Source organism: Magnolia sinica, chromosome 16 (assembly GCF_029962835.1).
Source record: "Magnolia sinica isolate HGM2019 chromosome 16, MsV1, whole genome shotgun sequence".
Classification (NCBI taxonomy): Eukaryota; Viridiplantae; Streptophyta; class Magnoliopsida; order Magnoliales; family Magnoliaceae; genus Magnolia; species Magnolia sinica.
The window spans coordinates 2593478-2617448 of NC_080588.1; the positions used below are offsets into that span (position 1 = coordinate 2593478).

The following is a 23971-nucleotide window of genomic DNA, read 5'->3' on the forward strand; positions in this document are numbered from 1 at the left end:
ATGTCTGTGTTTGAGAAAGACAAGGCCACCCGTCCTCGTCTGGAGTTTCTACCGTGGAAATCTAACACGTGGAGATGTCCCCTTCCATGTATCCGCCACCACCTTTGCAGGAGAGAGATTTCATTGAGAGAGAGATCGAGAGAGCATCGCCACAGAGAGAGAGAGAGAGAGAGAGAGAGAGAGACGGAGGGAGAGAGAGTTCCTTGAAATGAGAGAGAGAGGAGGGGGGGAAAGAGAGAGAGTCCATCCCTTCGTTGAATTGATGAAGGGTAGATAGAGGAGAGACTTCTTTAGATTCTTTGAATTGAGAGAGAGAGAGAGAGAGAGAGAGAGAGAGAGTTCATCCCTTCATTGAATTGATGAAGGGAAGATAGAGAAGAGAGACTTATTTAGATTCTTTGAATTGAGAGAGAGAGAGAGAGAGAGAGAGAGAGAGAGAGATTTCATTGGATTCTTTGAATTGGAAGGGAATGTGGATGTGTTCTTTTAATGGGGTTTTCTAATATCACCAGTGAAATCCTGCCATTGAATGGGACGGTTCCGGTGGGCCTCCTTTTCTCAACCAATGCCGATCATGACCGAGTCATCTCGATGTCAGTGTTCGTTGCAGTGCTCTGCTTCTGCATTCTTGTTGGCCACTTACTGGAGCAAAACCGATGGGTGAACGAATCTATCGCCGCCATTCTTATGGTATTCTTCAATCCTCAATTCTCTCCTCTTTTCTTTCTTTTTTTCTACATGTGGATTTCTTGCACCAACCATGTTATACCATGCACACTCAGTTTTTAGGTTTGTGCAAGTGGGGCCATGAGGGGGTTCTGTGATTGATTTTGGTGGGCTGGGAATCTCGGTCCACTCTTTTTTCCAGTTCGTGCAAGTGGGGCCCATCGGGTTCGAACCGATGATTTGGTGGGGCCCAATTTGAATGCCCTGCTCAATTGGAAACTTCCCATATAGAAAAATCCTGATCCTTCAATTGTCAACCGCCTTGTATAACATTACAGAAGAGAATAAAGCATCGAACCATGTTTAACTGATAAACGGCCACGGTTCTTCCAATCTTGGAGATAGTTTTTAAACATGGGGCATTCTTGTTGAGGCCCTCCGATCGACCATGTTATACGATTCACACTCAATTTTCCAATTTTTGAAAGTGGGGCCAATGGGGGGTTTCAGTTTGGTGGGCCAGGAATCTTGGTCGCGTGACTCGGTTTTCCAGTTTGTACATGTGGGGCCTATGGGGGTTTAGTGATGCCAACTGTTGTTTTTGTGGGCCCCACTTTGCATGCCCCTGCTCATTGGAAACTTCCCAAATAGATAAAACCTGACCCTTCAAGTGGTGGCTACCATATATAACATTATGGAAGAAAGTAAGTATTGGTCCATGTTCAACTGACAAACAGCCTCTTTAATTTCTTCCAATCTGGGAATAGTTTTTGAACATGAACATCATTGGTGAGGCCCATTGTATCAATGGTTTGGATCTCTGGACAATATGGAGCAGAAAATTGTGGGACCCAATCAGTGGCCTTTCCAATCTCATATGAAAGGCGTCAATTGAACTCAACTATTTATCATGATAGCCCACTGTGACATCCAAACGGTCCATTGGTACAATTAGTTAGATCTTTATTTAAGGTGCATTTGGCTGCATGTGAAGTCCATCCATCTAGTCTACATCCATAATTGACGCCTCAAAATATCATGATATTTGGTGCAACCAAACGTGCCCTTAGACGCATTCTGTTTCCAAATCCTTTCTAATTCATATTTTAATTCCTTCATTTTGTAAGAAGCCCTGTGTTGGCCAACAAAGTGCAACACCCAAATACACGGTGTGGACACCATAAGGTAGTAGGACCCACAAGCCTTTAGTCAATCGAAGATAGGTGGAATTTTAAGAACCCATCAAGTTAGCTAGAATGAACTATACCAAAGAGATTCAGGAAATCCATTTAAATCCTGCTAAAATACAAGAATGAAAGATAGATTTAGCCCTGCCTTCTTACAAATGGCACATGCGCTGGTGTGGTACACCTGTGTAAGATCTAACGGTCCATGGGGGGGCCTCATGGTTTATGTGTTCCGGCCCAAAAATCAAGCAGCCTGCTTATCAGGTGGACCATACCATATGAAACAAATGGAGTAAATAGACACTTGAAACAAAATTTTATAGTCATTCATATATTCTGTACACTGGCCTATACCTGATAATTGAACTGACCTTAATTGTGAGCAAGGCATCTACATTGTGGCCCACTTGATGGACTGCTCAAACCATGCATTGTCCCACTTGATAGACTACTCACATGGCACATATCTCAATGATACAGGTGGCAATGGGTTGGGCTGGGTTAGGTTTGAGTCATAACAAGGACAGATCCAACCTAAACCTAACGCATTCATTAAAAAGGTTGAAAATCTCAACCCTAATCTAACCCATTTATAAATGGGTCAACCCAAACCTGACCTACTTGACCCATTTAATTAAAAAACTACAAAAAAAAAAAAATGTCATCATTTTGTAGGTAAAAAAGTAGAAAATATCAACAATGTATTTAAAACATCTTAATTAATATAAAATCAAATCCTTACTGTAAGAAAATTACAACCATCATAATCAAGTTTAAAGTTTTTCTGAAGTTATATTATTATTACTATTGATTTATAATACATGTACATAGTTAACATTAAGTAAGGAGGCAAGGGGCAGACAATATTCATTGACCCGCAGGTCCGACCTAGTGAACCCAAACCCAAATGCAACTCGATTAATTTCAGGTTGACAAAAACAACCCTAACCCAACCCATATTGGAAATGGATCAACCCACCGAACCCTAACTTTCCGGGTTGGGTTGGCAGGCCAGCGGGTCAGGTTAACTTTTGTCACCCTTTACTGTATCACGACTCAAACACATGTTCCAACAACCATGTCACATGCTGGCTGCACATTGAAATGCCAATCAAGTGTGTCACACTCCATTTAGAGTGTGGTATTTTACATATATGATAGCTTATATAGAAATCAGATTCCGATTCATATCAAATGCACCAGTAAAGATACCATAGAAAACTTTTCTTTTTATACCTTGGATACTTACGCTGCATTTGGTTTAACCAAATATCATTAAATTTCATGACATTGTCAATATTAGTCGAAACCTAATTTGGTCCAAAATATCAAGAAATTTCATGATAATTGGTTAAACCAAATGCACCCTTACATAAGTGATAAGACATAAATCATATTTATATGTTTTTTTTTTTTAATCACAGGGATGTGTTGCCGGAACTGTAATCTTGCTTTTGAGCAAAGGCACAAAATCACACATCCTAAGATTCGATGAAGAATTGTTCTTCATATACCTTCTGCCACCCATAATCTTCAATGCTGGGTAAGTAGATTATCTTCTGATTATGTTCATGTCTAGGAATTGGAGGATAATGATAATCTAAGTTGTGTTTGGATGTACCCCAAATTGTAATTTGGCAGCACAGGTAGTTATCCACACTGCTATGCATGTGGGGTGGTAAAAAGAATACCAAAATGCTTTTCCAGGGATATGGTTTTCCTGCCTTTTCGGCTCCAAATAAATTTCCTTCACATTTCATGTAGGACTGAATATTAATTTGGAAGAAAAACATCCCACCTACTTTTACCTTATGGGGACATCCAAACACGCCTTAATATGTTGTTTGAATGCATATGTTAAAGCTATATCTTCATTCCTACTTTCAGATTTCAAGTTAAGAAGAAGCAGTTCTTCCGAAACTTTCTTACCATTATGCTGTTTGGTGTGATCGGTGTCTTTATTTCATCCGTTATCATTGCAGCAGGTAGTATTTGAGTCCCATCTAAACTACATCTTGTTCTTGTGTCTTTTTGTAAGGAGTGCTTATTCACGTACAATAGGATTTTACATGCTGGAAAAATATGTGCCAAGTAGGATAGAAGTGTCATGACATTTAGATCATGCGTTTGGTTGGATGATTATAGGGCGTTGATGCATCCAGACATGTTAAGAGTTTCATGATGTCCATGATCTGTACAAGTGGGTCATGTCAGCCTAACGCTCCGAAATGGGTGTTGTAGCGATCTCTGTCACTTAAATTTTAGGTACAAGGGCTGCTCCTAAGACTAGTAGGGAATGTGGTTTGTTGATTCACACTATTGATCTGATGGACCCTGCCATTGATGAGGTATGCCCAAAGATTCCCTCATTGGAAGATCCTAACCCTTTGATTAGTGGTCTATGAATAGATGGTTGAGAACAAAAATCAAATGATCCATGAAAAGGCTAGTGGTTGAATGGGTGGGGTATTCATATCTGGAAGTTTTTTGGGGCATCCCTTATCCATGAGGAGGCCTATTAAATCAGCCTTCTGAATTCGGAAACTATGAGCGGCACTTATAAGACTCGATGCATCAGCACACTCATCGGGCCTTGATGTATCGGAACACTGGATTTCATCATTTGGACGCAAACTACCAAGAACATGGTTAAAAGACTCGGCGACATGCCGTCCTTAGTCGAGTTGGAACTTTCCCGAGTCAACCAGAATCAGCCCAAGTCACTGAGTGGGGAGTGAATCAGACTCGTCAGAGTCTTAAAACCATGACCAAGAAATGTAACCTTTAGCTTATGATGCCCAAAGGCAAATGCATATCCTAAGATGTGGCTGCAAAGGCCGACTACTTTAGGTGCCGGCATTGTCGGAAGCCGGATACAAATGTGGCTACTGAGTCATTTTACTAAGCCCATGCTAATATTGCACACATGTAATATCCAAGCAGTCCATCGGGTGGTAAGCACATATCCCTAGCCTGAATACCTGGCAGGTTTATTTATCAGGTGGGCCACAGTGTGTGAAACTAATAAATAAACTGTGGCCCACCTGATGAGTGGACTGACCTGATTTTGGGCCAGAAAATCTACACTGCATCCTGCCTGATTGACTTTTTGGATCTTGGACATGTTTTCGAAACATTTTTTTTTTTTTTTTGTTAGCTTGTTAGTACATCCCACTGTCAGTTCACACTTCACTGTTAGTTTATTTGGCTAATGTGAGCCATCAAAGCACAAGTAACAAGGTATGGATAAACAAGTATTTGGCTGTATCAATGTATCATGCTGTGCTAGGTGGACAGAGGGCCATCTCTCATCTGTTTCATCTTCTTCCACATTTTAATAATCCGCAAGAATTTATTTGTGATACTTGACATGTGTAAGACACCGAAGCAGTGCATAAGGTGCCCCACCAAGAAGGTCAAGCGGACCACACGCATAGGTTGAATCAGACAGTTGGTGAATGCACTGCACGGATATCCTACATGCATCCCAGGTTGGCATTTGCATGTGACGCCCACATGCAACCAAATGTAGGGGGATCACTCATTGTTGTTAAATGTTAAGGATCCATGTGGACCTTTTCTTATGGCCCACCTTCCTTCAAATTCCTTTTGTAACCCTAACTTGTTTTTGTTGATCTAGGCAGTTGGTGGGCATTACCAAAGATCGGGTTCAATGGGCTCACAACGTGGGACTATCTTGGTGTGACTCTCGTCCTTATTCTCTGATAGGAGTATGTCATGTGGCATTAGATTATTTCTGCAATAATTGAATGAGTGATTTTAGAAGTTTGATTGAAGTTTTTATTATTTCCGTTTAGCGCTTGGAGCAATCTTTTCATCAACCGATACCGTTTGCACCCTACAGGTAGGTTAAATCTTTCTCGTCTCTTTTGCATTAAGTTTCATTATTCCTATTGCATCAAGAAAAGAAGGGACACACTTGGTACCAGCCAGATGTGGGGCCCAGTGATGTGTTCACGGAATACAATCCATCTATCATATGCTTCACCTTTAAAAAAAATACCAACCCCAAAAATCAGCCCAATCCAAAAATCAAGTGTTGAGAGGGAATGCCCATCGTTAATTAGAGTGGGGGACTTCTATATTGCATATACAGGATCTAGTTCATTCAAATCCAAGCTAGATGAAGGGTCAGGCCAAAACTCAGGTTGTTTAACAACTAAGGTGTCCCCCCTCCCCTTAAATTCAGGCCCGGACTGCGTACTACCCCCACCAGGACCTAGCTAGAGATGGATGGTCTCGGCACGGGCTCTGTGGGACCCACCTTGATTTATGTATTTTATCTACGTCTTCAATCCATTTTGACATTTTATTTTAGGGCATGAACCCAAAAAGAGGTAGATTGAAGGCTCAAGTGGACCATACCACAGGAAATAGTGGGAATTGAATGCCCTAACATTGAAAACCTCTTAGGAGCCACAAAAGTTTTAGATCAAGCTGATATTTATGTTTTCCCTTCATCCCAGTCCATGTGACCTTATCAACAGGTTGGATGAAAAATAAAAATCGTGGTGGGCTTTAGGAAGGTTTTAATGGTGGTTGTCATTGTCACCATTGCTTCCTATGGTGGGGTCCACTGAAGCCTTGATCACCTCCTTTTTGGGCTCATGTCATAAAATAATATGTCAAAATGGATGGACGGCGTGGACAAAAAAACATACATCATGGTGGGCCCCACAAAGCCCGTGCCAAGACCGTCCATCTCTAGCTAGGTCCTGGTGAGGGTGGTACCCAATCCGCACCCCTTAAATTCAAGGGTGAACATCTGTCCAAGTTTGCTTGGTTTATTGTAACCCACCTCAGTTTTGGATCGAAATGAGTTTTGGGCCTTAGGGTTTTCTTGAGGTGATGCAACTGATGGATGGATTGCATGGTATGAATACATCATGTGGATCCCACATCTAGCCTCTACCCTGTGAGGCAATGGTGATACTAGTACACTAGAGCGTGCTCCCAAAGAGCATGGTCTCTTCACACACCTGTTTGTATATCATGGCTCCAAATAGTGTCCGAAATCAGAACCAAGACGAGTCATGAGACCCGAATGACCGAAACGGACTGAAATGGGATGGGTATGTGAGAGGCATACCGGTTTTATTCTCCAGGCACATCGCACTCCAAACCTGCTATTTAAACTATGATTTGTGTAGGTAAGGGTCTAGGTTTGGTGATCCAGACTGTTGATCTGATGGGCCCTGCTATCGAAGGTGGGTGTCCAAAATGTCTCCCTAATTAGGAGATCCTTGCACTAAGATCAGTGGCCTATAAAGAGATGGTTAGAAAAAAAAAAGTTGTATTAATTAGGAGATCCTTGCACTTAAGACCAATGGCCTACAAAGAGATGGTTAATAAAAAAATGCGTCAATGGTCCAAGAGAAGGACAATGATTGGATGACTAGAATCTTTTAATCTCGAAAATTTATGGGGCCCGCCATGGAGCTTGGAAGATGTTGCCCCTTGAAATCAATTTTCTACCAACAGATAAGTAAGAAATATATACTTTAGTGTTCTAGGACTTGGATTTAAGTAGTGGTTTTGAAGTGCAACTTGTGTAGGGACCAAAACCCACCCCAACTCGCTCTGATTAGATCCGACTCGGTCCCATATGGGTGTGGCGACTTGTTTCATTTTGGACCAAAACTGATAAGATTTGGATGATACTGAATCATGTTTGGCAATATTTGAAACTGTGGTCCTGAATCAAGACCTGCCATTCGAATGCTTGGATCTTGCAATTGGGATCATGTTGGGTTGTTCTTCCATTGACTGTGAGGACCATGTGATAAACAGTCTAGGTCATTGAATCATGGGGTGTACTGGACACCACTTATGTCCCGATGCATTAGGACCCGATGTTCCAATCTTTAAGACATTTGTTTTTGTTGCTGAAATTTCTATCTTAAATGCAGGTTCTACATCAGGACGAGACTCCTTTACTGTACAGTTTAGTGTTTGGGGAAGGAGTGGTAAACGACGCAACATCAGTAGTTCTCTTTAATGCAATCCAAAAGCTTGATGTCTCTAAACTTGATGGCTGGGCCGTGGTTCAAATCATCAAAGATTTTCTCTACTTATTTACAATGAGCACTGGTCTCGGAATTAGTGTAAGTTTGGATTCTTCAGTCATTTTCTCAACGAAGATGCTTTTCAAATTATAAGAACATCAATCCAAGTTTTTTTAAACAAATTATAAGAACATCGATCCAAGTCTTATGTATTGGGTCTATCCATACAAGTGGGACCCATAGTTCAGTAATCCAAACAGTTGATCTGATATGTCCCGTGATGGATTGGCATGCCCAGAAACTCTACACTTTGGTTCTCAACCCTTCTGATCTCTAGCAAGCAAAGTGGACTGTTTGATGAAAATGTACAACAGTCCACATTCAGTAGAAAGAAGCCGAAAGATTCGATGGGTATGATCTTCCAATATGGAAGATTTTGGGGGCATGGTCCATCTATAATGGATATTATCAGACCAACGGTCTGGATCACTATGACTCCTCTTTGTTGGGATCTAGTGCTGGTTTTATTATTGTCATCCATTTCAAATATCTACTTTGATTTTGTTAGCAGATGTCTTTAACTTGAGGAGGCAGTGGTTTCATACTTCACTAATGCATTTTTTGCATCTTCATTGATCATTCGTCTTCTTTTAGGTCAGCCTCCTTACTGCATATGCTATTAAAGCTCTCTATTTTGGTAGGTAAGTGATTCTTTTGTTAGCATAATTATATGATTTTCGGCCCTAATCACCCGCCCTCTCTTTGCCGGCTCTACACTCATGTGGATTCCAACTTCAAGTGACCCACACCATTTATCTAGTGAAAAATACCCCACCAACTATCCTAACCATCTGATAATTGACTTGCAAGTGGACATTTGAAAAGAGAATGTACCCAACATCCATATACAACCACAACATATCTGGATCACCGAAACATGGCCCACCTATACACGGTGCTTGGCTTGATGGAGATGTGGCTAAGAGAAATTGCCATTTTTTAATTGTTTCAGTCCGTTTTATTTGTGAAAACATAAAGTTCTGTTAAGTCATTAATGAGACACGAATTGTACTGAATCTTTAATACTTGTTGGCAGGCACTCGACCGATCGTGAAATTGCTCTAATGGTATTAATGGCATATTTCTCCTATTTGTTGGCAGAGGTGAGGGTGGTGAATCATTACTCTTCCCTATATATAGCTGAAATTGCATGTGTAAATGTGGAGCTTATGGCCCGCGCGTGTGGCCGACACTGAAATCATGATCTCTTTCTTCAACTGTTCTTTTCAGATAAACCCCACATACCATCATTTGCATTGGTGCTGAATGTTTCAGGCAGGAATCTAGAAATGATCCTTTAGGTGCTCATTTTCATATTTCGTGAAAATTCTACCAGGAATAGAAATTTCAAGAGCACCTGAAAAATCGGGTGAACGAGTTTATAATTTTTACAGCTCCTGGGAATCCCTTTGAAATCCCACCACCCAAATGGACCCATAATCATAGTTAACAGACTCGATGACTCGGACCGACTCATTTGGTCCTGAGTCAATTCGTGACTCGACCAGGTCAGGGCTGGAATTGGCCTGACCCATGGTATCGATCCAGGTTGGGTCCGACTGAGTTCGAGTCACATCAGACTTGTCTGAGTCTTAAAACTATGTCCGTAATGTTCACCTTTAGGAAAATGGCCAGCAACCACTGCTGTTTAATACGGGCGGTTTATTTCATTTCGCATTGGAGAAGTCACACAAAAGGAGTCATCATTCCCATTTCATCACACAGAACTAAATGCATGTAAGTTTCGAATCTTATTAGTATTTTCTTTGTGCAGCTGTTAAATTTTAGCGGGATTCTCACAGTCTTCTTCTGTGGAATTGTCATGTCACATTACGCTTGGTATAATGTGAGTGAGAACTCCAGAATCACCACCAAGTAAGTAAAGATTTCTAATACGACCAACCAAGATTATTTAGTTCGTTTTTTATGTAATTTTTTTGGTTGGAGGATTCCTAAGAATTTAATATGACATTGCATTCGAGCTGAAAGGGTTACTTTTGTAATAGTTATATGAATTTTGAAGTCGTGCATTCATGTTAAAAATGGATTCCCAAGTAGTTTATTTTTTTTTAGGTTGTGCCATCATGTTAAAATGGATTCCCAAGATATTTGTTTGCGGAATTGTTGGGGGACCGCGGAAGCACACAGAGATGAATCTAGGAGAGTAATCCAATCACACAATCCAAGCACGAAGAGAACACAACGATTTAACGTGGAAAAATCATTGCGGTAAAAAACCACGGCACAAAGCGACAAATGATCACTATGAAAGCAGAAATTACAAAGTAAAAAGCTTACCCAATTCAAACAACCTCGAATTTCACCCTTGCTACACCCTTTGAAACCCTTGGATGAATTAGAAACCCTTAGAATACCTCCCAATCCAGTTTACACCCATATATATAGCCTATGGAAGAATCCCAAACGAAATCGGAAAGCCGGATCTGCAAAATTCTGCACGAAACAGTTCGATGTCATCGAACACCCTTCGATGTCATTGAAACTTATCCTTCGATGACATCAAAGCCACCTTGATGGCATCGAACAATGTTAAAATAGTCCAGGGACAAAACATGGATTTTTCGGAAATCTTCGATTGCTCGACCCAGCTTCGATGGCATCGAACATGGACTTCGATGTAATTGAAAAATGACACCAATATGTCCAACAACCAACTGAGAAAATCTGGAAAAAACTCGATGGATCGAGCACTATTTGATGTCATCGAAGGTGACATCTCGACAGGCCCTGTATCTGACTTGATCTAAGACATCAAATACAATAGGAACTACACTAGATTGGCGAGGTAATGATCGGTCTGGATTGCATATATGAATAATTAGGTTAAGAGATATGTGAATGCTACTTGTGGGAGCAAGATTTGTATTCCTTTTCTTCCCACGCGTGTCACAGTGACACATGGGCAAGATCAGCTAAAGACAACCAGTTGGTCCTATCATCAGGTGGGCCACTAATGTAGGAGAAGAAGATATCACCATCTTCTTCTTCTTAGATAATCCTTGAATCCACAAGGCAAAATAAATAAATAAATCTAAAACAGTATTATTAAGAATACGAATAAAATCTTTTTACAATGCACTTATATGAGTTACATAAGCCTAGGTGTTTTTGTGTTTCTAAAAATAGTAACCTTTCCAAAAAATAGTAAAAGATGTCTAAACTAACTCAGAACTCTTTCATATAAACACAAACAAGGACTTGATGCAAGATCCTCCAAATTCTAAAAGACCCTCCAAACTCTTTAAATAAGAACCCTAAAAAATAGTAAAATGGTAAGTTAATAAGAATAATAAATTTTAACGTAAAATTCAAAAATTGACGCAAGTACGGGCGTGATGAGGTGATGAGAAAGAGCACCGCCTTTCTCAAGTAATCAAAACCTTGAATCCACAAGGTGTAATGGCTCTTCAATCCACAAGAAAATAAGAAAACTCAAAATATTTTATTGAAGTCTGTCTCTAAAACGAAATTACAATGCTTTAAATAGTAAAACGCAAATCCTAATCAGGAGTCCTAAACTGAAATTTCCTGAAATAGTAAAATATACTAAAAATAAAAAGTTCTAAATAATCACATAGAATGATTCCTGGCATGATTAGAAGTAATTCCTAAGAAGCACCATATACTAAAAGTTTAAAACGAAGGAGATACGTCTAAATCAAAACCTACTAAAAATAGAAAGTTTTTCCTAAAACTGCAATTTCGAAGTGGAAGGAGTCGTTTTCTTGCGAAACGGGCGTGTGTGACTCACTGCGCAAGTTGGGTTCACTCCGGATGGCCTGTTACAGTAGGAATTCATATGTTGTGCATCCCGTAAGTCATCCCAAATCAAAAGTTATGGCCGATTGATGGCTCACACTTTGAATGAGAATTTTTTTCAATCGAGAATGAATCTCTTCGATCTGAATAGGCCTGGGGCCCATTTACATCATGCCCCACGTAAGATTGGGCCTGGATCTGATGGATCTGATGGACTACATCTGCTTCTTTCGGTCCATTTGGGCCAGGAACAGGTCTGCGGCCCGCTCTACATCAAAATTGACACCTAAAATGATTGATTTTCTGAAACCGTTTGGGGGCCATTGCATTTCATTGGCTTTCTAGTGATTCCTCACATACATGATTTTGGCATCTAGTTGCAAAAGTTGTGGCCATCAGAAGATATAGTACGTGTTAGCCCATCTCGTCATGATTTCTTTTGATCCAGAACCTCTATTAAGATGTCCATGACCCATCCTATATCAGCCACACGTGTGTGAAAATGGATGGTTGAGGTATATGTGCGGGCCTGTAGATGTCCGAACTGGCCTGGCTTTTTTAGGCCATACCACATGCATAGTCCAACCCACCTAATGAACAGTCTATGTCCACATGCTCATACCTCTTTGGAATTTGAGGATATCAAGTTTGGAGATCCACTTCTAGTGACAGCCATTTCAGGGAGACTAGAAATCCGCAATGAGTTCTAGAAACTTCCTAGGATGGGTATAGGGTATATTTTGTTATCAAATTCAGTAATTTGGATTTCTCCTTCTTACACTACCATTAAATAATAGCTTTTTAAAATAAAATAAATAAATAAATAAATAAAAAGATAATAGCTAACCATAAATCTTAGAATACAAGCACGCACGACTGCACAACAGAGTTATGAGTGATGCTAGTCAAGCTCATCAGCAAGTAGGCAAGCCGACTCAATGAATGTTTCAAGTCTGAACTTAGTCGAGCTCATCTTCGGGTTTCATAGTGATTCTGCTCGATTTCTTGCTGAGTCGAGTTGACTTGTCCAAGTTTCGAGTCAACTCACTGAGTTTTAGTACAACATTGCACTGCTGGATAACCAAAACTAAAAAGGGTGGATGTATTTATCAGCGTATGTTTTGTTGGGTGTAGGCATTTTTTTGCGGGTCATCAATGACATTTTTTCTGCCTAATGCTTTTGCAGGCATGCATTTGCAACAATGTCGTTCATTGCAGAAACATTCATCTTTCTTTATGTGGGAATGGATGCTCTAGACATTGAAAAATGGAAAATGACCAAGACGAGGTGAGATATTCTTCTTTGTGAAAGCTCCATCTTGAGTTCTGATATGCATTTAGGGCCTGTTGGGTAGCAAGCAAATTGTTGTCTAGGACAGTCAGTCTTCGGCTTGTTTGTGAAGGAACACAAAATGGACAATCACTTATGTGGCACATGTGGGGATCTTGAAGGTGGATGTTGCACATGTATCAAATGTACCATGCGCACACAATGGCACGTGTGTGGTGTTTGATGGTCGATAGTGGGTGCTACATGTGGGCCATTTGCAGATGTACAATGGCACATGTAGTGCATGTGTATGGAATGTCATGTTCTAGTGGATAGGAACAGAACTTCTACACTTCTCTTTTCCAGGACAAGCTATCCTTTTAAAAAGAAAGTGGATAGTTGGGAACAAGCTATCCATATTTGTCCTGGTTCTTCTTTGGGTGCAAAAATAGGGTTGACAAACTAGGGGTGCAACCTCAGTGGGTTGGGTCAGGTTCAAAGTCAACCCCAGCCCAACCCAACCTGACCCAAATTCCAACATCCGGTGCCCAACCTAAAGTCCTCTATAATCAAAACCCAACCCACCCCAACTGAAATACATGTGATTATTCTCAACTCGACCTAACCCGACCCAAATTCAAATTGGGTTGGCATTTTTCATCCGAAATCCAACCCGAGGACCTTGACAACCAAAACCAACCAATTCTTAACTCAGGTTGGGTTAGTCAGATTTGGGTTGACCCAAAACCAAGTTGCAGCCCTATGACAAACTAGGAAAATGCTGCTGCCCCAAACAGACTTTCCAAGACACAACTTCGCTTGCAACCAAGTATGGACACATTACTACGCAAGTTTCCTTGGATAGGGCGAACTGGACACGAGCCGTTTGGTAGAAAGTGAGGTAGTTCACCATATTTGACCTTACTAAAGTTAATGATTTTCACTTCTGCTTAGGCTGCGTTTGCTTGCACCAAATATCACAAAATTTCATGATTAATGTCTAATTACAAATTTTCATTATGTTTGGTGGAACCAAAGTCAGCCTTAGATTGTTTGAAATGTAACTGATATCTAGATTGAGAATCATTTTACTCTAATACCATGCAATTGACCATCTAACATGCTCCACATATATGGACCGTGGCCCAAAAAGACAGGCCAGTTGGAGTAAATCCCGACCATGTAAAGAAGTGACCACTATCCATCTTTTGGCCCCTGTTCCCATCAAGAGGTTAGGATCATCCAATCATCCTGGATGAGGGGTCCATTTAACTTTTATATGTTCTGCATTTTAAACTTGGAATGATCTTATTCTTGCTTTGCAGCGTTCGGACAACCTTCGGCATCTATTCTACAATCCTCTTGTTAGTGTTGATTGGGCGAGCGGCATTTGTGTTCCCTCTCTCCACTCTATCCAATTACATGAATTCGAGTGCAGAAAGGACAATGATTACATTCAAACACCAGGTGATATTTTCATCTTTTATCATTATGAGGATGACCTCTACTCACTGCATCATAGAACAGACCATAATAGGCCACCACTCGATCCACCCAAGCTGGATGCATGGGTCCAATGTGTTGGATATGGGCCCGTAGGGATCACTTGTGGATAATTACTAGTGGGTGGATCTCCCACGGTTAAATCTCGGAACATAGCACAACTTGGCTAGGACCAGATGTGGTAGGGATAAGCCTTATCGCATTCAAACTCCTGGTCCTATAAGTGCATCCCATCCTGAGAAATTCCTTAAGAGGGAAAAATAGAGAGGAATAATGAGATAATCCATTCTTTAGTAGTTTGGCTCTAGAAGATCTAAACCATTGATTGTGTCTGATGACCATCTAACCATAGGATCAAAGGGGTGATTATATCTTTTTTCTCCCATAGTGGTTGGCGAATTACTGCACATTGGGTGTGCATTATCAACATTATGCGAAGGTCCCTAAGATTGTGTAGATATCGTTAGATCCTGTGGGCTGCCCATCGAGGTCTTCAACGATGATTTTTTGAATGAATTGAAGTGTTTTGTCAGACCAATCAAAGTGCCTGTAAATCCATAGTGGTACAGGTGGGCCCACCTTTTGGTAATCTAATCCGTTGATATGGTGAGACCAATCATGAGGCAGGCCATGCCCTAAAATTTTCATCATTAGATGATATGGAAATTATCCTATGGTTGTAGAAATCAGATGACAGTCGATGATTGCAACCAATGTTCAATATATAATTTGGACAGCTCAGGTGGTTTAACCTATTTGGTAACATATTTGGGGGACACCCCATTAATGGCATGATTTGGATCACCTAAAACTGGGCCCCACATTCTCTTCAATTACATATAGGATCTTGGAACTTTATGCATGTGTCAAAATCGTGAAACGGGTGTCAATTTTTATGTGCTCTTTAAGTTTACGACGTCCTTTTTATATAAATCGGCAGGTTATAATCTGGTGGGCCGGGCTCATGAGAGGAGCTGTTTCTATTGCTCTAGCCTTCCATCAGGTATGTGGTTTTTATTTTTTTGTTAGTGCACCCACTGTCAGTTCACACTTCACTGTTAGCCACCCCCACTAGGGAATTGATGCCAAGAGGTATCTTTCACCCATCAGGTATGTGGTTGCTTCCATGTTTCTTGTTGAGGAATGCCAATTGACACCATGTCTTTCCACTCCATTTCCGATGGGGACATGTGGCTGAAATGTACAAGATCCCTATCACTCATCTAGTGGGCCACACCATGTATGGGCTTTGCTCTTCTGTGGTTGCTTCCATGTTTCTTGTTGAGGAATGCCAATTGACACCATGTCTTTCCACTCCATTTCCGATGGGGACATGTGGCTGAAATGTACAAGATCCCTATCACTCATCTAGTGGGCCACACCATGTATGGGCTTTGCTCAAAAAACAGCACTGAACTGACTATTCTAACCCCTTGATGGAAGAAAACAACCGTTGCCCAGCTCCGATCAAGCGGTTAGGATTTGCCTGATCAATCTGGCTCGTGTACAGTCTACCTTGTGTTCACTTAAGGATGTTATTTCCTATTTACTGATATTTCGCTATGTTATATATTTGTGCAGTTCACATATTCTGGAGATGCATTGAATCCGGTGCAAGCAACGATGGTGACTGTAACGGTTATTATCGTCATCTCTAGTACAGTGGTAACATTGATTTTCATGACCTTTTCTCATCCTGTTATTGCTTGATCACGCCACAACATGTCACAACCCGCCACATGTATGAAATCTGATACACCCATCAGGTGGGCCCCCATGTTGATGAACTGGCTCAACATGGAACTAGTTCACTCATCAGGTAGTGTGACAGAGGTTTGCTAATTCCACATGCATGCATGTGCGGGCTTTGTATGTTGTAGTGTAACATGTGTGTAAGATCTAAGCTTTTCATTAGGTGAGATAGACTTTATATATATATATATATATATATATATATATATATATATAGGGAAAAGGTACTATGCGCTCGACCTCACGAGTCCGTCCCATGAGGTCGAGCTGTGTGGGCCCCACCGTGATGCGTTTTGAACATCTACCCCATCAGTCAGATGCACCATTCCATCATGGGCCTAGGTCTCAAAAATCAAGTCAATCCGTGACTTGTGTGGGCCACACCACATACAGAAGTGAGGAGGGGCCGTGCACCATTAAAACATTCATAATCATTTTTTGGGCCCACAGAGATGTGGTTTGCAAATCCAGCCCATCCATTATGTGTGTCCCACTTGGATGAGGGTTCAGACCAAGTTTCAGCAGCATTCAAAACTCAGGTGGGCCCCACCAAGTGCTTTTATATGTTTTAACGGTGTCTTCACATGATTTTAGATGGTATGGCCCACCTGAGTTCCGTATACAACTGATTTTTGGGATATCCCATAATTTAGAGGGGACCCATCAAATGCACGGTGTTGATGGTTGACACGCATCACGATGGGGCCCACACAGCTCGACCTCACAGGAGCTTATCGTGAGGTGAGGTCGAGCGCATAACACCTTTTCCCACATATATATATATATATATATATATATATATATATATATATATATATATATATATATATATATATATATATGTATATATTCCATTTCACACCTCAGGTGGGCCACAAGGACCTAAACAAATGAATGGCTAGAAATAATTTCTACCATCAAATTAACCTTTTATGCTATGGCCCATCTGAATAATGAAATTGTCTCATCTTTTAGGTAGAAGATCTAAGCATTATTGACCTTATGGAAAGCTCAGATCTCGCACACGCCTTTTATATTTACCCACATGCCCACTGTTGCGCAGCACGCCAACAACGCAATGAACTGAGATCCGATCTCCGGTCTCACCCACAAAACGATAAACAAGAAGCAATATAAACTAAAAAAAGAATCAAAGCATTCCAAACAAACCATAAGACAAGATATACGTGGAAAAACCTCAACAAGGGTAAAAAAACCACGAATGCAAACTTCCACTATGAAGAAAACCAAAGATTACAAGGCAATATATTAACCTTTCCCTTGGAAATACAGAGAAAACCATTTGCCCACACCTTGGAATAACTCTCATAATACCTAGAAAACCCATAAGGACCTCTATTTATAGTTTAGGCAACTCCCATTTCGCACATCTGCGAAAACCGACTCAAAAATCCGCAGTCTGCATCAAATCCGGAAACGAATCTACGTAACCTCGACTGGTCGAGCAAGGGCCTCGACCGATTGAGTACTGTGGAACCAAAAAATAATGCTCGCTGGACTTTGAGTCAAGCCAGTCCATGACTGGTCGAGTGGGCGACTCGACCGGTCGAGCAGGGCACTCGACTGGTCGAGCGGCCCCCAGCTATGGCTCCACATCTCAACAATCTCCTACTTGGAGACACATCGCCATAAACCTGTCTTCTTCATCCAGAATGCACAACCTCCTCGTCTTCAAGCCTGAAGACCAATCAAAACTGAACAGAGCTTCAGCTTCTCCCGTGTGACTGCCTTGGTCAGCATATCTGCAAAATTCTCACTTGTATGAATCTTCTCTAGAGCAATCGATCCATCTTCCAGTAACGAACGTATGAAGTGATATCTGATGGCAATATGTTTAGTTCTTGAATGAAAAACTGAATTCTTAGCCAAGTGTATTGCACTCTGACTGTCACTATACAGCTTGCAATCTGCTTGCTTCTTACCCAACTCTTCCATGAAACCTTGCATCCACACAATCTTCTTGCACACTTCTGTAGTCGCAACATATTCTGCTTCCGTCGTACTGATAGATACTGTCTTCTATAACTGAGAGACCCAACTGACTGCAGCACTAGCCAGAGTAAAGACATAACCTGTAGTGCTTCTTCTGCTGTCGATATCTCCTGCCAAATCTGAATCTACGTAGCTCTGTAGCTTGATTTCTGATCCACTATAACACAACCCTATATCCTCAGTACCTACCAAGTATCTGAGGATCCACTTCACAGCTTCCTAATGTTCCTTCCTAGGGTTGTTCATGAACCTGCTAACAACTCTCATTGCTTGAGCAATATCTAGCATCGTGCTCACCATAACATACATGAGACTCCCAATAGCTGACGCGTATGGGACTTTAGCCATGTAGTCCCGTTCCTCCTGCATCTTTGCACCTTGCTCCCTAGATAGCTTGAAGTGGTTGCCTAATGGAGTGCTAACTGGCTTAGCACCTCCTATATTGAATCGATCAAGTACCTTGGATATGTATTCTGCTTGTGACAAAACCAGTTTCTTGTTTTCCCTGTCACGCTTTATCCTCGTGCCTAGGATTTGTTTTGCAGCTCTTAAATCCTTCATGGTAAATTTTCTAAACTGTTGTCTTTTGATATCTGAGATGTCCTTCATGCTTGATCCGGCCACAAGCATATCATCAATGTACAGAAGAAGGATGATGTACGACGTATCAAACTTCTTCAAATAGCAACAGTGGTTTGCATGACATCTCCTAAAACCGTTTCTTGACATGAAACTGTCGAACTTCTTGTACCACTGCCTCGAGGCTTGCTTCAGGCCATATAGACTCTTCTTTAGTCTGCATACCTTGTTCTCCTTTCCTGGTGCCACGTATCCTGTCGGCTGATGCGTATATATCTCTTCTTCAAGGTCCCCATGAAGAAAAGTTGTCTTAACATCTAGATGCTCTAGATGTAAGACCTCTCCTAGTGTATCGACGACGCAAATCGCAGACATTTTCACCACAGGTGAAAATATTTCAGTGAAATCAATACCTGCCTTTTGTTGAAACCCTTTCACAACCAATCTAACCTTGTACCATTTCGAACCATCGTTCTCCTCCTTCAGTCTATAAATCCACTTGTTATGAAGAGCTTTCTTACCCTTGAGTAGAGTGACTAGCTCCTATGTACGATTAGACTCAAAAGAGTCCATCTCCTCATCCATGGCCTGCTCCCACGTAACCCGTATATCCGACTGTAATGCCTCTTCAAAACACTCTGGTTCACCATTATCTGTCAGCAGTAGATAATGTAAGGAGGATCAGTATCGCACGTGGGTCTCCTCTCTCGAGTAGACCTCCACAGGGTGGATTTCATGTACGTCAAATCGTTTCTCCCATATTAGAGTAAATGAACCCAGTGGTACCTACTTGAGGTACACAAGCATTTTCCATATTTTTAAGCATCACCTTTTCATCAGAATTTTATGGCCTGCTCATCTAACCCTCATTTGGTGTTTTCGTAGCCAAAATCATGCTGCCGTAGCCTATAAACTTGCACCTCCGGACTTCGCATCCAACTTGTTTCTGTGTTCTGCATCAATGTAAACATATGAAGTGCAACTGAACACTCTGAGATGTGCAAGGTTCACTTCTTTCCTAGTTCACGTTTCTTCTGGTAGCCAACCATCCAATGGTGCTGAGGGACTTTTGTTAATGAGATATGGGGCAGTATTCACAACATCTGCCCAAAACGTCTTAGGTAACCCTGCATGTAACCTCATGCTCCTAGCGCGCTCAAGGATGGTCCTATTAATGCGCTCAGTCACACCATTCTACTGTGGTGTCCCTGGAATCGTTTTTTAATGTTTGATTCCATTTGCTGCCAATACTCTTCAAATTTCTTATCACATTACTCTCCCCCATTATCTGATCTAAGACATTTTACTGTTTTACCTGTCTCATTTTCTACCATAACTTTCAAGTTCTTAAATACATCAAATACATCATATTTGTGTTTTAAGAAATAAATCCACATTTTTCTACTAGCATCATCAATAAAAAAACAAAATAACGTGGACCGCCAAGAGATGATACCCGTGCCGGTCCCCACATATCAATGTGTACAAGCTCCAACAGATGCATCTTTGGAGCGTGTCCTGTCTTCTTGAAGCTTACCCTCTTCTGCTTGTCATACACGCAGTCCTCGCAGAATTCCAAGTCAATAGACTTCAGCCTTGGTAGATTCCATTTTGACAATAACACTTTCATCTCTTTCTCACTCATATGTCCCAACCTCTGATGTCATAACTACCTATTCACTCCAGTTGATGCACATGCGAGTGAACTATATGATCCTGAAGTCACGTATAAAGTACATTCCTTCTTGCCTCGAGATATCACCAAGGCACCTTTTATGATCTTCCAGGAATCACTGGTGAATGTCGTAACCGGTATCGGCCAACTACCCCACTAAGATCAAGTTCCGTCTCAAACTCGGTACATGTTTAATATCCTTCAATTTCAAAGTCGTTCAATCTTTCTGATTTATATGAACGTCTCCATTTCCAACGATGCTGCACGACTCATCATCACCCAGGTAGACTCTCCCAAAATCACCTGACACATAATTACGCAGAACTTCCTTCCATGAAGTGGCATGAAACGAAGCACCCAAGTTTATAACCCAAGATTCATTCCTCGCATCAAGAGACAAAATCAACGCCTCTGTATCACTCTCCTCAGATAGATTCACTGAATCATTCCTGCCCTAAGAGCTTCCTTATTGTTTCTTGAGCGCCCTGCAATCACGTTTCATGTGCCCCTTCTTGCCGCAATGTCAACACTCGTCTGTCTTTCGGTCCCTTGGACTTCTTTCTCGACTTGGAACGTCCATGTTTATTGCCTCCTTTATTCAGAGATCTTCTTCTTCCTTCAACGTTTAAAGCATTCCCTGAATCCCTTGAAACTCCTGATGCCTTTCTTCTAGATTCTTCGCTGAGAATTAGACTAGCCACATCATCAAATTTCAACTTTGTCGATCCTGAAGAATTGCTCACAGCAATCACCAAACCATCCCAACTGTCTGGCAAACTGGGCAAGATCAATAACGCCCTTACCTCGTCCTCAAAAATAATGCCAACGAATTCCAACTGGCTCGTGACTGTATTGAACTCGTTTAAATGTTCAGTCACGCTCCCACCATCTGACATCTTCATGTTGAATAGTTGTTTCATAAGATGAACCTTGTTGGACGCTGAGGGTTTTTCATACATGGTGGCTAGGGCTTCCATTAATTCTTTCGTGGTTTTCATCTTGGATATATTGAAGGCGACGCTCTTAGACAAAGAGAGTCGGATCGTTCCTAAAGCCTTCCGATCCAATAAAAATCATTCATCATCTGTCATCTTCTTTGGTTTCTTCTCTTTTCCTTCTAGAGGAATATAGAGATCCTTCTGATACAAATAATCCTCCATTTGCATCTTCCAGAAGGCAAAATTTGAACCATCAAACTTCTCAATTCTAATCTTCCCTTCTTCTGTCATCACTCCCAATAAAACTAAACCAATAGCTCTGATACCAATTGTTGCGCAGCACGCCAACAACGCAGTGAACCGAAATCTAATCTTCGGTCTCACCCACAAAACGATAAACAAGAAGCAATATAAACTAGAAAAAGAATCAAAGAATTCCAAACAAACCACAAGACAAGATATACGTGAAAAAACCCCAACAAGGGTAAAAAAAACCACGGATGCAAACTTCCACTATGAAGAAAACCAAATATTACAAGGCAATATACTAACCTATCTCTTGGAAATATAGAGCAAACTCTTTGCCTACACCTTGGAATAACTCTCATAATACCTAGAAAAGCTCTAAGAACTCCTATTTATAGTTTAGGCAACTCCTCTTTCGCACCTTTGCGAAAACCGACTCAAAAATCTGCAGTTCGCATCAAATCCGGAAACGAATCTGCGTTACCTCGACCGGTCGAGCAAGGGCCTCGACTGGTCAAATACCGCGGAACCAAAAAACCTATACTTGCTGGACTTTGAGTCGAGCAGTCCACGACTGGTTGAGCGGCCCCCAGATGTGACTCCACATCTCAACACCCACACGTGTATGACCCACACCCACACGTGTATGACCCACGTGTGAAATTAGAAATCTAGTTTGAATGTAGACGATACCGGGCCCAAACTGGAGCGACCCTGTATTGTTGGTGAATGATACAATACAGAGGGGGAAAAAAAACACTGATTTAAGAACCATGATGAGCAAGCCCCATCCAACGCATGAGTGATGATTTTTGGACCACATCAACTACACGATCAGTCCCACCTGATGCATGGCTCACATGTAATGTGTGTGTAGGGAGGTGCACGTGGGTTTGGCAATACTCTTAATAGGAAATGGCCTCATTACACTGTTCGCAAAGGCCTTATCAGACGCTTGGCTGATATTCTGATTAACTGTTCAGTGAGCCAGATGCGTATGAAAACGCACATGATGCGTAGATGTCTGTTGGTGGGCCATTTGCATTATTTGTACACTGGACTCATGTGTCACTTGATACACTTGACATTTGTTTGGTGACTAAATGAACGGTTAATATTTTCAGGTATTTGGTATTCTAACGAAGCCACTGATAAACGTCTTGCTCCCTCACCATGCCTGTGGGAACCATCACTACATCCGGCCTGACTCCCCCAAAGACGATCTACCCCTTCCATTGCTCTCCTTTGAAGCATCCACCTCCACCAACATTATCTGTGCAAAGAACAGTATATCTATGCTACTAGAGAGGCCTGTACAAACCATACACTCCTATTGGAGGAAGTTCGATGACCAGTATATGAGGCCCATTTTCGGTGGGCCCTGTTAGTAAGTAGGTAAGTATCTGCAATGCGCCTGTGATGAGATCAGTGAGAATGGCCCACCAGGGCCATGTCTCTCCATTAAGGAGTGTACATATTACTCTGAAAACTCACTGTTTATATTGTAATTTATGATTCCATATGGTCTATATATAAGGAACAAGGACCAGACCCACTTGATAAGGTGCTGACCTGGTCCTGTCTTTAGGCAGACTCTCGGTCGAGCTCGAGTGACATCTAATACGCCTAAGAGAGTGGATCATGCAATTTTGTCATGGGCTTTTTAGTACTTATTTGGTCGGAGGGGCATTTTGTCGGTTGATTCAGGCATTTTGTCCATTGATTCAGATTGGTTTTTGGCAAGTGAGCTTTTTAGTACTTATTTGGTCGGAAGGGGATTTTGTCCATAGGTTCAGATTGGTATTGGTTTTCGGCAAGTGAGCTTTTTAGTACTTATTTGATTGGAGGGAGATTGTCCCTTAATTTAGATTGGTTTTTGGAGAGAGATTTTGTTCCTAGATTCATATTGGTTTTCGGCAAGTGGGATTTTTAGTACTTATTTGGTCAAAGAAGGGGAATTTTGCCCATTTATTCGTATTGGTTTTCGGCAAGTAGGCTTTTTAGTTCTTATTTGGTCGGAGGGGAATTTTTTCCATATATTCATTTCGGATGAGGGGTATTTTGTCTGTCGATTTAGATTGGTTTTCGGTTTAGGGTTTAGTACTTATTTGGTTCTGAGGAGGGGGTTTGTTCCGTTGATTTTAATTTGGTTTTGGTTTTCGGCAAGTGGACTTTTTAGTACTTATTTGGTCTTAGGGGATCAGATTATAGTCTGAGGAGAAGTGTATGTATTGAAACACACAGAAATTGAGTTTGGGTTTTAGCTTAATTAAAAG

General features: G+C 41.3%; 1 protein-coding gene across 4 annotated transcripts; it reads left to right on the forward strand.

The window, feature by feature from the left end:
- The first annotated feature begins 245 nt into the window (after window positions 1–245).
- On the forward strand, window positions 246–23350 carry LOC131229102 (sodium/hydrogen exchanger 4). Of its 4 annotated transcripts, XM_058224971.1 has the most exons (14): window positions 248–690; window positions 3278–3396; window positions 3741–3838; window positions 5494–5553; window positions 5672–5718; window positions 7784–7978; window positions 8534–8580; window positions 8976–9042; window positions 9714–9814; window positions 12906–13007; window positions 14315–14456; window positions 15433–15495; window positions 16074–16157; window positions 22820–23350. In XM_058224971.1, exons 1-14 carry the CDS (start codon window positions 490–492, stop codon window positions 23081–23083), a joined length of 1590 nt encoding a protein of 529 aa, XP_058080954.1. In that variant the 5' UTR covers window positions 248–489; the 3' UTR covers window positions 23084–23350. The 4 variants fall into 4 exon arrangements, with proteins under 4 accessions (XP_058080955.1, XP_058080956.1, XP_058080954.1 ...); XM_058224972.1 differs by lacking the exon at window positions 5672–5718 and having other exon boundaries at window positions 246–690; window positions 5498–5553; XM_058224974.1 differs by lacking the exons at window positions 3278–3396; window positions 3741–3838 and having other exon boundaries at window positions 516–690.
- Window positions 23351–23971: the final 621 nt, after the last annotated feature.

Bases quoted from the DNA above. Each gene is read 5' to 3' on its own strand.
- LOC131229102 (XM_058224971.1), top strand. From the start codon at position 490: ATGGGGTTTTCTAATATCACCAGTGAAATCCTGCCATTGAATGGGACG. The intron at 691-3,277 runs GTATTCTTCAAT...TTTTAATCACAG, and splicing joins CTATCGCCGCCATTCTTATG to GGATGTGTTGCCGGAACTGT. The intron at 15,496-16,073 runs GTATGTGGTTTT...ATATTTGTGCAG, and splicing joins TTGCTCTAGCCTTCCATCAG to TTCACATATTCTGGAGATGC.